This window comes from Sciurus vulgaris (genome assembly GCF_902686455.1).
Source record: "Sciurus vulgaris genome assembly, chromosome: 15".
Taxonomy (NCBI): domain Eukaryota; kingdom Metazoa; phylum Chordata; class Mammalia; order Rodentia; family Sciuridae; genus Sciurus; species Sciurus vulgaris.
The window spans coordinates 27,586,667-27,600,817 of record NC_136476.1 but is presented as its reverse complement, the minus strand read 5'-3'; the positions used below and the strand labels follow the sequence as shown (position 1 = coordinate 27,600,817).

At 32.8% G+C, this 14,151-nt stretch overlaps 1 protein-coding gene across 3 annotated transcripts in view; it reads left to right on the top strand.

The window, feature by feature from the left end:
• The window catches only part of PTPRD (protein tyrosine phosphatase receptor type D), a gene marked incomplete at its 5' end in the record, with an annotated part of 242,588 nt that overhangs the window by 62,619 nt on the left and 165,818 nt on the right, over positions 1-14,151 (top strand). For all 3 annotated transcript variants that reach the window (XM_079112996.1, XM_079112995.1, XM_079112994.1), the window contains 2 exons: positions 9,774-9,907; positions 12,443-12,587. In XM_079112996.1, the coding sequence (XP_078969122.1) occupies positions 9,774-9,907; positions 12,443-12,587 (279 nt within the window). The remainder of the gene's footprint in view (positions 1-9,773; positions 9,908-12,442; positions 12,588-14,151) is intronic.

Below are 14,151 nucleotides of genomic sequence, written 5' to 3'. Positions count from 1 at the left end.
GTAAAGGTGCATTAATCTTTGGCGGTTTGCCTTTGGCGTGTTCTAGGAATCTGTACAGAGCTGCATTATTGGAGATAATATCTATAATGTGTAGGTATAACTCACTGCTAATCTTGGTGATGGGTTAATACATTTTCTCAGGTGTTAGAACTGGATAACACACTGTTATCTGGTTTCGCTGGTACCTGTGTTTCACTGAGCCACTGACTTATTTTCGTGCCATGGAGTTATGAATCATATGACTCAGTGTGTTCACTATTTGTCCTTGGCACACACGATCTCAGAGCATATTTACAGCTGGCCCGGTTTTATTTTCATAGTGTTATTTGGTTCTCTCTGGCTGGTTCATGGATTTACTGTTTTCCCTACTACAGTGTACAAAAGCTCACTATAAAAAATATGATTCACCACAAATGTACTAAATATCATCCTTGTTCCTTCCTCACTTGCCATTTTTGATTTGTCTGTATTTATTATCTTTATTAATATGCAGAAAGATTATAGATTGATTTTATCATAAAAGTCTCTCACTAGAAAATGTAGAAATCTGTGAATCTTGTTCTATTTTTTTCTTGACTAAAACTGATCAACTGTTTGAGATTATTTCTTAGGATATTTTAGCTGATCCATGACCATTAAAAGATGAGAAGTAAGGACATGGAAGATGTATCCCACTTTAAAATTTTCTAATTTTTCAGCTGTGATTTTTTAAACATCCTTTTTTTTTCTGCTCTTTTTTTTATTGTAAACAAATGGGATACATGTTGTTTCTCTGTACATAGAGTAAAGGCATACCATTTGTGTAATCATAAATTTACTTAGGATAATGTTGTTTGATTCATTCTGTTATTTTTTCCTCCCCCCCACCACTCTTTTCCCGCTATACCGTCCTTCCTTCCTCCATTCTTGCCACCCTCCTTAACCTTAACCCTAAACCTAACCATAATGTTGAATCCCAAGGTCACATTTGTTAGCTCTGTGACCTTGGAGAAGTGATTTCATGTGTTAGCTTTCCATTGCTATGACAGAATATCTGATACAAACAACTTAAAAAGAAGAAAGGGTTTATTTTGGCCCATGGTATCAGAAGTTTCAGTTCATGGTCAGCTATCTCCCTTACTTTAGGATCTGGGGTTAGGTAGAGTGTCATGGTACCATGGAACTAAGCACTGTGGAACAAAGTTGTTCACCTCATAGCGGCTGGGAAGCAAAGAGAGGAGAAAGAGACAGGGTCCCAATACCTCCTTCAAAGGCATGCGCCCAGTGGAATGACTTCCTTCCATTAGGCCATATGTCCCAATGGTTCTGCCACCTCCACAGTCACCATATGTGAAGAATATGAACCTTTCAAGGAGAATTTTAACATCCAAACCATAATATAATATATTCTTTCTGAACTTCAATTTCCTCACCTATAATAATGAGCACCCTGTAGAATTTGGTGTTGGTCTTTGTCTTCTAGGGCTCCTGTGACAAATTGCCGCATACTGAGTGTTTTATATAATAGGAGTCAGTTGTCTGATTTCTAGGGCCCAGAAGTTCAAAATCAACTTATCCCTCCTTTCTGAGGGCTTTCAGGGAAAATACATTCCATTCTTTCTGGTAACTTCTGCTGGTGTGCTGACAGTTGCCTGGCTTTAGAAACATCATCTGATCTGTCTTCCTCTTCAGATGGTGTTCTCCTTATAAGCAAGTATGTGTCCAAATTTCCTTTTCATAAGAACACGACTCATAATGGATTAGGACTCATTCTAATAGCCTCATTCAAAATAATTAGAACTGCAATGATCACATACCCAATATAGTCACTCTGTGATGTACCATGAATTAAGACTTCAACATTTTAAATGTTTTAGTACAGTTCTGTTACAGTTCAACTCATACCAGATCTGTAAATTAGATAATGAATAGAAATATGCTGTAATTTAACTACATAATAATAATGCCAGATAATGTATAGACTGGTCACTATGCTAGGAACTTATATATATTAATTTTCATGATATCCAATTGGGTAGATATAGAGTTATCATTTGACAGTGAATAAATTCATGATCAAAAAAGGAGAAGAAAAGACTTAGGCACTTGTCTTGGATCATAAAGTTTTTTAATGAAATAGAATTTTAATGCAGGGACCCTGGAAACTTTTAACCATGAATATCTTTCAAATTAGGAATTTCCTAATTTTAGTTATTTTTTAGTGTTTTTTGTCTAGAAGATGTTGAAAAAATAGAGGCAGGAGAGAAACACACAGTATATCACTTATGACTTGAAGAATTATATGTAATTTATTTCCAAAATATTTGAGGTGACTGTTAAATTATACTAGGTCAAAAGTTCACTAAAACATGGAGATATGAGAAAGTTAATTTATCTGAAATATGCAGGAAGAATAACTTTTGATTTTTCAAAAAAGCTTGTTATACCGAATCACTAAATTTGACAGGTTTGTAACTACCAGTTTAATCATAAAAAACTTGTTATACTCAAACACTAAATTTGATAATTAGGTTTGTACTTACCAGTTTAATCATAGAAATCTATAGTATTTCAAATCTTTATTTTCAGAAGACAGGAGAATTTAGCTACCTAAAAAACAAATGTTTTCCTGAAACTAAATCCAAACATACAAATTCTCTGGACACATAAACATTGAATGACATACACCAATGCCTTCAGTCACAAGTTGGTAAAAATAGAGAAGTGATGTTTAAACAGTGTATTTCAAGTTTTAAAAATATTATTGGCAGGCAAAATATAACATTGAATCAGAATTCAGTGACAATAGTACTGTGAAAGGGACAACTGAGTTGATGTGATCCAAGGACTCTATTTTTGCAAGGTCTGGTTTAATTTAATGGCAAAATTTAGAAAATCAAGAAGAATGGGTCATGGATGTGTTAGAATAGTTCTCAATCTCTGTGTGACTAACTCTTTTTTACATTAAGATGTTTCCAAGAACCTTCCATGATAGTTGTACCTTTAATGCTCATTGATTGAGAAGATGTATGATGACATAGTGACTTGTGCTTGCCAAGATCAATAGGCTAAGGAAGCCCTCCAAAAGAGCTCACTGATTTGATCTGTTCTATAGGCTTAATTAACAAAGGCCATTTGATGTTAGTGGACACCTGCCAAATACAATGATGTTAGTTCTGATGTAATTAATGCTGAGCTGCTCCTTTTTCTTATTGCTGACTAGTTAATTCTTAGGATTATTGCTGCACAAGAACATAAAACCATTATAAAATACTCCTGTAGAGAGGTTATATAAAATTGAAGGATATGATTGTTTCCACTGCAATTCTGTCTCTTGTAAGCCTGCAGAAATTTACTGTTCTAAAATATGTGTGAAATTAAGTATGTTTTAATTACATATACACAAAAATGTGCATTTTGATGTCTTCTGTGTCTGACAGGTGCTCCTTTCATTTTATTATCTTTAATTCCTCACACTTGCGTTCCTAGTTTTGTTTAAAATAAGATTCAAAAGGAACAACACTTGAGAACAAAGAGAGTTTAAGAGAAAGTCTTTACTTTGGTTCTTATCTGAGAGAACTCACATTCTGATTGATAGAAATCGGGGAGTGTTACAAATTTATTTACAGTGTTTATAAAAGTATAGAAAATGAAAATGTTTATTTTGAAATGCAGTCAACAAAGCATTTCCCCTCGAGGGTGAATATTAGTACAGTTGACTATATTAAAGTTATCTTTATTTTAAATATGAAAAGATTTTCGTTAGGATGATTATTTTCTAGAAATACAAATCTTTCAAGTTTTTCATAACTCTAACTTCATTTTTTAAAGTTTATTGTAAACAAATGGGATACATCTTGCTTCTCTGTACATGAAGTAGAGGCATACCATTTGTGTAATCATACATTTACATAGGGTAATGGCCTTTGATTCATTCTTATTTTTTCATTCCCTCTACCCCTCTTTTCCCCCTATATAGTCCCTCCTTCCTGCATTCTTGCCTCCCTCCCACCCTCTATTATGTGTCATCATTCACTTATCAGAGAAATCATTCAGCCTTTGTTTTTTTGAGATTGGCTTATCTCACTTAGCATGATATTCTCCAATTGCATCCATTTGCCTGTAAATGCCATAATTTTATTATTCTTTATGACTGAGTAATATTCCATTGTATGTATATGTGTGTGTGTGTGTGTGTGTATATATCAGTTTCTTTATCCATTCATCAATTGAAGGGCATCTAGGTGGGTTCCACAACCTGGCTATTGTGAATTGAGCAGCTATGAGCATTAATGTGGCTGTATCTCTGTAGTATGCTGATTTTAAGTCCTTTGGGTATAGGCCAAGGAATGGGATAGCTGGGTCAAATGGCGATTCCATTCCAAGTTTTCTGAGGAATCTCCACACTGCTTTCCAGAGTGGCTGCACTAATTTGCAGCCCCACCAGCAATGTATGAGTGTACCTTTTTCCCCACATCCTCTCCAACACCTATTGTTGCTTGTATTCTTGATAATCGCCATTCTAATTGGGGTGAGATGGAATCTTAGGGTAGTTTTGATTTGCATTTCTCTTATTACTAGAGATGTTGAACATTTTTTCATGTATCTGTTAACTGCTTGTAGATCTTCTGTGAAGTGTCTATTTCCATAGCCCATTTGTTGATTGGATTATTTGTATTCTTGGTGTAGAGTTTTTTGAGTTCTTTATATATTCTGGAAATTAGTGCTCTGTCTGACGTATGAGTGGCAAAGATTTTCTTCCCCTCTGTAGGCTTTCTTTTCACATTGCTGATAGAAAAAACTGTCAATTGCAAGTAGTTTACCTTGGAGAAATGGGGATGTATGGCTGTTAATGAGGGAAGCATTTTACTGTGCTATGGAAGTGTGGTCAGATTTAGAAAACACATTCAGGAAGGAAAGGGGACATTCTATAGTTTTCTTATGTAGATAAGAAGAATATTCAGCAACTATACAGAAGAAGCACAAATAAAACTCTGATAAAAAAGTTTAACAAATCACATCTTAAATATAATGCATAAAATAAGTGATATTCATGCTAGTTGAAAGCATTCTAAATTTTTGATCCCCTTGAACATCCTTGAGAAAGCATATCTTACCTTTATGCATTTTGTTGATTATTGGAAAAAGCCTACTGATATCTGTGAGTATACCTTCACACTATAGTCCTGGAAAAAATAAAGAATGGCATATATTTCCCAAATAAATAGTGGTATCAAATTTAACTATTTTAAATTTACTTAAAGTGCATTCTACACATTCTGGAAATTGGAAAAGTACTAAAATATAGACTAGAACATTTAGAGATACTGTGTTTTAGTTTTCTACAATGTTACAAACCAATGTATTGGTTATGTCATCAGGCCATTTAAACAAACTAGAAAAACCCTTCCAGTCATCAAAATTATGAGTCCAGTGTAAATGCTCTCTGAATAGTTTTAGCAATGAGTATAGGAGCACTGGATATAAATACAACGGTAATAACATTTAACTTTTTCTTATTTATAGTTAATGACAGTTGGCAGTAAGATTTGTACAGTTGCTTGTGTGTTAAGTACCTATTTTGTCAGTGATATATGTGGCACTTACAGATCAGACTCCTTGTTTTGAATTTTGTTTTACTACAACCATAATTCTGGCTGTTGCTTTTATTGTTATTATTATCATTTATCAATATGCTAGGTAAACACATTTTTAAATGTGTACCTTGTTAAAGTATTAGCTCTTTTAGCAATAATAGGTTTTCTAGTATCTTTGGTAATATTTCATATTTATAATGTGTCAAGATAATATTGTAGTTTAGCGGTATAATACGTGCCAGCCTTTATCTGGAGATATTACCTAAGTTTTACTTAAACACCAATCTCTTCTAATATATCATCATTTCACATGCCATAAAGGATTTTTCATGCATTTCTCAATCTTTCTTCATGGTATCATTGTGTTGCCTTCAGATATTTATGTAGAACATAATTGTCGGAATAATAAGGTACTTGACATTTATCAATGGGATTATCTAATTTTAAGGACTCAATAGCTTATATTTTTATTTCCTTATGGGTACTAAGTAATCAAGGAGGAGCACATGAATGTACAGGATATAATGATTTTTAAAATATGGTTTTAAAGACAAATTTGTACTGCTCCTTCATTTCTGCTTCCATAGTTGATTGTACATTTGGTGTGTGGTCAATGTTCTCACATCTTCCCTTTTAATGTGGAGTGATTATTCTCTGTGTTCTAGATGCATTCTTTTTATTTGCTCATAAGTTTCAAGGATCTCAGATTTTTCTCACATAATTGATGTTAAGTTAATCCATGAGAGAAATGTTACAACCCAGAATAACTCTTAAATACTGATAGAGAAAGAAGTAGTAAGTAATGGTAAAGGAATACAAATAAGTACAATATTTAAAGACTGAGAGCTTAAGATATACATATGTATATAAATATGCAAGACTGAGATCATAAGAGATGTAAATATGCATATATGTTTATATATAAATGTGCATATTTAATTATGTATATGTTTTATATAAATATATATAAACATGTAAATAAAATCATGAATATTAAAGTAAAACAGAACCTCTGTAGCCTCAATGTTTGGTATAACAGTTCAGTTGACTGATAACAAAACTATTTTGTGTCTCCCAAGTGGTGGTGTGAAAGCAAATATGAGTCTGGAGCCCCCTAAAGTGTTTTCCTGTATATCTATATTATGATCATTAAGACTAGTATGTTTGTGAATTAAAAATATATATCCATTCATTCGACAACTTTTGATTTTCTCTTGAATCCTCACCTTTAGTAGTTGTTTCAAGTATAACAAAATGATCCCAAGGAGTGATATCTTTATGTTAGAGCTTCATTTCCGAAGAAAGTTTTAGTTGCTGTCAAGCCACTTAAAATAAAAAGTTAATTTCAAGCACTTATCCATATGCTGAATTTCATCTATAGGCACATTTTATCCCATGTAAAATTTTTTTAATTAATTAATATTCAATCATTAAAAATTGGAAGATTTTACTTAGAGTATTCTTTAGCAATTTCTGTTGAAAAATTAATCAGATACTCTGAGAAGACTTGGCCCATGTTGTATAAGGCAGCCACTGGCAGCCTCTGAATTTGACCTGTTAGCCCTCGTCAGATGGGCAGGCACTCTCCTGTTGGCTTGAGGCCCCATATAGTATGTTTACTCATCTGATTATTTGCCTGATATCTCAAGCTTAAAATCTAATGAATGATTTTTCTCCCTAAGCCTCTGCATGTTAGATGAGGAGTCTTAATATCAATTCATGTAGTCAACAATTACTTTGTCCAGGAGTAAAACAAAACAGAAATAACGATTCATCTCTGAGCCTTTGATATGCTCATTTAATTCATTATTAAGAAGGAAGGGACTCCTAATAGAACCAAACAGAATTAGAAGGTTGGACAAAGCATGTGTCACTAAATAAGAATGAAAACTTGAAACTAACCAGAAGTTCGTTGAAGACAAATTAAAAGCAAAAAGTAAACAGTTTAAGTAAGAAAAAGTTAATTGGTTTCCAAGATGTTTTCCATCAGTTTCAATTTATTATTAGCATTGGACAGGAAGAAAATTCCCAACAAGCCTCTCTTTTCCTAAAAGTAGCCCTTCAACATTGTACATGGTTCCAATTCTTGATGTTGTACTGTATTCCAGTTTGGTTTGAGTGATGAGTTAACACAGGCTTTCTTCTTTCCCATAATTCTGGAAATTAGGGGAAAGAAATTAATAAACCTAGAGAAATATGAGAGTAGCTACATACACATGAATGTGTGTATTTTTAGACTGAAAAACTCATCCAAATATTAAAATTCATTCATAATTTTCCCATCTGATTCTCTCAGCTTTCATTGTTGGACCTGTCATTGCCTTTGGTAATTCCATTTTTAGAACTATTGCATTTTCCTATCTTTTTTTTTTTTTTTTTAGGGCAATTTGCCCATTTGTTTTTATTCCCCTTTGTTTCTGTCTCTCTTGCTCCTTGATCTTTCATCTTCTTTTTTTTTTTTTTTCATTTTTTTTTTTTTTTTCATCTTCTTTTATTTTTGACTCTCAATCCAAATGATTGTCTTAGGTTACCCATTGGGTATGTACTTGAAAAAAATTGATACACTGTTCAGAAAATAAGTTCCTGGAGGCATCAAATTAATGAGAAGTCACAAGACTTGTTATAGAATATGAGGAAGGCAGACAGAAATATAAGACATTTATTTGTGGCCACATCAGTCCAAACATGAGTGTGTCCCCCAAACTCTATGGAATACACACAGATGCAGGCTAACAAACAGGCAGAGGAGTAAAATAGTCACCACGGACCCCAGTAATCACTCTGAGACTCCTTTGGATTTATAATCTCTCTTTAAACAAAGGACCTTCTTTCCCCACTGTAGTCAGACTACAGAAACATGACTGTAAGAGGAAAAAGAACAACATATTTTTGTGTGAAAGTTCTCCTTTTTTTCATGAAAATGATGCTTCAAGTGTTATTTTAAAAGTTAGATATTAGCAAAAAGTTATATTATTTTATGTATGTGTTTTAGAATGTTTTTGCCTAACTTGCCAAAAAGCACACTTTGGAAGAGTTCTTTTCCTTCTGGTATGAAGTATTCTTTTTTTTTTTTTTTTTTTTTTTTTTTTTAAATACAATACACATGAAATTCTCATGTGAACCTGTAAGGAAATGGACGTATGCTCAGGTCTAGCACATGAAGACACACTGTAATATCCACAGCAGTGATTAAAGTATTTAGCAGTTGCCAAGGCATGGGCACCAGCCAATCAGCAGAAATTGGCCAAGAACAATTTAATTCACTTAGATGTGTTAGTGATACTTTGACATACATCAGTCTTATGTATAATAGGTAGAGGACTATAAGAGTGGTAGGTTTTTGACTAGGAAGTTTGGGTTAGTATTTGACTAAGGTGCAAAAACTAAACATTTCCTGTTCTTATTAATTTTAATAGGTGGCTCTTCTAAATTATCTATTACATAGATTATGTGACTAATGTGAGAATTATAGAAAACCTCTGTTGTTACCATGCCACTATAGGCAGTACTATGTTTGTTTCACTTCTAATGCATTAAATAATTTAAAATAATTTAAGAGTTAGAAGTAATTAGTTATAATTAATGAAGTGGTTTTGTTTTTTTTTTTCATTTTTTTCCCTCCATTTTTGATTTATTTTCACCTCTTTTTCAAAATGTGGGTTGGTAAGAAAAATACTAGGTGATTCTTGGCTTCCTGTAGAGTTTGTTGATGGAGTAAAGTTGATTTTTTTATAAACCTAACTGGAGATAAGTTTGAATAATACACGTAGTGCTAGAGAATAAGTTCCCCGAGTTGTAAATAACTTTTATGTATTTAGCACCTGTTAGTTTTAGGCAATATTGCAAATGGCACTGTGTACGTCATCTCATTTCTTAAAATAGTATTATTAAGTTCATAATTTTATTATCCTTAACATTGAATCAGAGACTTATATATGTAATGCACTTTTAAATTCTATCTGTGTACATATTAAACTGCACAAGGACAAGTATAGTATTTATCACTTTTTTCTTGAACATTGGAGGGACAAAAATGAACTGTGTGCAAAGAGGTTAAGTTGGACAGTACAAGTCATCTGGTTCTCTTTAAGCTTGCATAGGTAGGTATATTTTGAACTGTTAGATGGATGCACTCTGGAAGGATTTGGGAATACTCATGGTGATGGTGAGTTCAATCCTTTGCCTTCCTATTTTTAGTACCAGGGCAGCCACTGAACTTCAAAGCAGAACCTGAGTCTGAAACAAGCATTTTGCTGTCCTGGACACCTCCACGTTCAGATACCATCGCCAGCTATGAACTGGTCTACAAGGATGGAGAGCACGGAGAGGAGGTAAGACCATGCTTCGTACCTTCATTGCCATTCATTGCAGTGGGCCACTGCTTTATCTCTATGAACTTGCCCAGGGTCTTGATCAGACATCTGTAGAGGACCTTCATGGAGAAGACTTATTCATCATAAAATGTCCTTTATTTTCTATATTTCTTATATCAATGTGGAGACACAGGATTGAATGAGGACTGTACCCTAATAAAGTCACTGGAGAGATGGAGTTGTCCATTGGTCCAGACTGGTTTTAGAGAAAGATGCCCCAGAGTAAATGTTTATTGGCACACTAAAAAGTATTTGATATGAATATATATATATATATATATATATATAAATTATATGGGATATATATATCGATAAAGTGTGTATATATATATGTGTGTGTGTGTGTGTATATATAATGTATGTGTGTGTGTATGTATATATATATATATAATGTGTATATATATATAATGTGTTAGTATGCTGTACAAGTACAACGATAGTTGATTGTGGAAAGTGTGAACCAAAACTCAATACGATGAATACTTCTGTTAATTGACACTGTTTCTAAGAGTTTCACATATCTTAACTCATTTAATCCTTGTGACTGCACTGTCCTTAAAACAGGGGCACAGGAAAGAAATTAAATGATTCGCTCAAGTTTTTACACTACTTAATGACTGGCAGAATGTGGATATGAATTGGGACAGATAGATTCCAAGTATTCTTAATCATTAGAGTCTACTCCCCCTGGGATTGCACTTTGAATAGATGGTAGAAATGGGTATTAAGATACATCAAGGGTGGGAGGTATAGCTTAGTCCTTAAGCACTTACCTAGCATGTACAAAGTCCCATATTTGATACTCAGACCTGAAAAAGAAATTGAACATTCTTAGAATGGGAATATGTAATTGTAATCAATATGTTTCCTTTTTTTGTGAAATCCATTAGGGAACATCAGGAGAAAAAAGAATTAGTGAAATTGTATTAGAGAACTCAGTCCTTATAAGTCATTTTATTATAACTCTTAGCCATCATTATCTAATAAAAAGTGTTCAAAAAGCTGAAGATTTAACCCCAAATTGTAAAAAGGAATAATTTTTTTAAAAACTTGCATATTAAATGATTATTATAAATTAACTCTTTGGAAATAATATACTAAATTCATATAATCTTATAAAATTTTATTTTGAGTATTATTACTTTAAATTGAATGAAATCTCAGAAAAATTTTTCAATGCATGGTTCTTGGAATTTTCTTAGAAAGCCGATATAAATTAAGCATTCAAAAATTATATAATTGAAACGCAGAGATGACAATGTACTCCTGATTCAACTTGAGCTGTGTTTTCCATAAGGTATAAATTAGCATTAAAATTTAAGTCTTCACCACCAATAAACCTGAATAAATTCAAAGGGTTAAAAAAAGAATGGCAATCCTTTTGAGAATATTATGGATAAATGTTGGTACACCTACTGTGCTTCATAGATTTTTAGGGAATTTTTTGTCTTATTTAGTGAATCCAAAATTTCTGAGAGTTTTTATATTTGCAAGCCAGAACACCCTAGGGATGTTTTCTTTAGTTTTATAATTGAATTCCCCTTGACTGATTTGTTTGTGTAACTAGCAAACACTATTTGATAAAAGCCTTAAAATAATTTATGCTATTACTAGATTACGTGTTTGCTTGCATATTAAAGTTTACTACAGACTAGTGTTCAATCTGAGGTTGAATACTCATGGACAACTTTTTTTCTTCTAAATTCAGTGGCAAATTTCAAGCATAAAATATTTATAGCCTTTCAATAAAAGAAATGTTATTTCAAACATTTCCAATAATGTTAAAAGATGTACAAAATTTGAATATATATTTTTCTATATGTAGGTTCTGTATTCCTGAAAAGGAAGTTATCATTATTTTGAATGAACCTGGAGTAGTGATATGGTTTCACTGAAAATTATTCAGCTTTCTTCAGTGACTAACATCTGATGTTTAGTTTAGTAGAACTTGGGGAGTTCTATCTCTTTTGTGGCAACATCTTGTTTATTGTATGGTAGTTGTTACTGTTGCTACTTCTGGTTATATTTTCTTATCCCTCTGTTTATATTGTAGAAGATCAAGGGAGACTGGTATCTGTTCAGGTGAAATTGCTCATATTTGGTATCTTCTCTTATCAGGGGCAGGTGTCATTTTCTCTTGTGGTCTGTATCACAGCAACATACACGTTTTTAGGGTAAAACACATTCCAGGGTGTCAGCCTATCAGACTCCCTCTTATCTGATGAATTTGCATAACATTGTGGACACTAGAAAAGACCTCAGGCTTTATTTATTCCAGACTTTGCTTATCTTTTAAAGAAACTTGCTTTTTAAATTATGGTGCTTTTATTATATAATAAAAATATAGTATCATCCTTGATTCTCACTGTTGTTTTTGTGCTGTTTTGATAACATTATAATTCTGATGACTGAAGTCCAGTGTTACAGACAGTATGATTAAGAAAGTTTGCATGAATCTTAATGAAGATGACCAAATTCTCTTATCACTCATAGCAACGAATTACCATTGAGCCAGGGACATCATACAGGCTACAGGGGCTGAGACCAAACAGCCTGTACTACTTTCGTCTGTCTGCACGCTCTCCTCAAGGCCTAGGTGCTTCGACTGCTGAAATATCAGCCAGAACCATGCAATCAAGTAGGTGTCTCTCTTTGTTTACTTTATGCCCTTTTTTATTCACTAGGACATATTTCTGGTATTTGACTTCACCAACTAAACACCCCTGCTAATGGGCTAACTAGTCAGTTATCTGTGTGTTTGTAAGCATCTCATGATCATGTTGTCTTCAAACTTGGTCCAAATAAAAGAATTCCTGTCCTCAATGGGAAGTCTTTAAGAGAAGTTAGTAGTCCTCCACAGGTGAAAGGCAAGTGAAAGCAGTTAGCTCAGACCCAAGGAATGAATTATAGGGCCGTGAGGCAAAATTTAGGTTGTGAACACTACAAAATAGTCAGAGAAGGACACAGCAAACTAAAGATGCAGTGAAAGACAAAGTTTTCGCCTCTTTAAAACACCTTTACCTTTGCTAAGAAACAAGTCTTTCAGTATTGTTCCTACTCAAGAGAAAAACTCTTAAGACTAGTTTCTTATTAAATCTGCAAGAGGTACATGCGGAAATTGAGAATAGACATAGAAAATCTGTATTCTGAGAAATTTAAAGAAACCAGAATGATCACAAGCACATTTGCAGTCCTAAATTGTATTTTGTTTCCTCAGGTTTCTTTTTGTAACTTTTACCCTTAAGCACAGTCCTGTTTGTGATAATGGTGGTTTATTGTGCCCAGAACAGATTTTTTTTAAAGCATTACATAGGACATTGTTTTTGATGGAAACTTTGGTGGCTCACAATATTATTGTTTGCTTTTATAATAGTAAGTATCTACAATTGGATCAGAGACAACTCTTTACCTTGGACTGAAGAGTTTTATACAGTTGTTGTCTTAACATGTTTTGTTTGTTTTCTCTATGCTTTTTGACATGGTAGCATATGAAGGAGATAAACCTCAATATGAATACATTGTATTTTATCAAGAGTATACTGTTGACCTCATATTTAGAACTAAGAGAAAATTTATATTTATGTATTTTAAAAGATTAGTTTCCTTTCATATATAGAATTCTTTTATTCATTTTCTATAGACATTTGAAGTCTTTCAGGGTGTTTTGATGATAACATTTATATTCTCCCTCTTAATTAAAACATGATTATTAATCTGAAGTGTATTAGGATACTGTGATCAGTTAGTGATTATGAATTTTCCCCCCAATTTCCTTTCATTTAAAAACTGACAGATGTAAATTAATGAAGTTTCTATATATCTGCTTTGAATTTCACACAGGCTAATAAATAGTATTATTCAAGGTAATTTCTTAAAATTGAGCACTTAGTTAAAAGAAATGTTACATGTTTCAATATTTTATTTTGCATGGTTTACAAGTCTTTTTTTTTATACATGAATACATTTATAGACATAAAATGAACTTTTGTAGTTGCATGAAAATGGTACCTACTCTATTAAAGTGAGTTTCAAATAGTGTTGAGTTTATTTCCATAAACCAGCAGGTCTAAAGGTAGCAACCTAGTAAAAACCAAATAAGCTTTTTAAAAACCAATTACAAATGAGTTCTTGTATTACATGACCAATAACTTACTATGGATTATGATAACACTTAAAATATAGTCTTATAGTTTGAGATATAA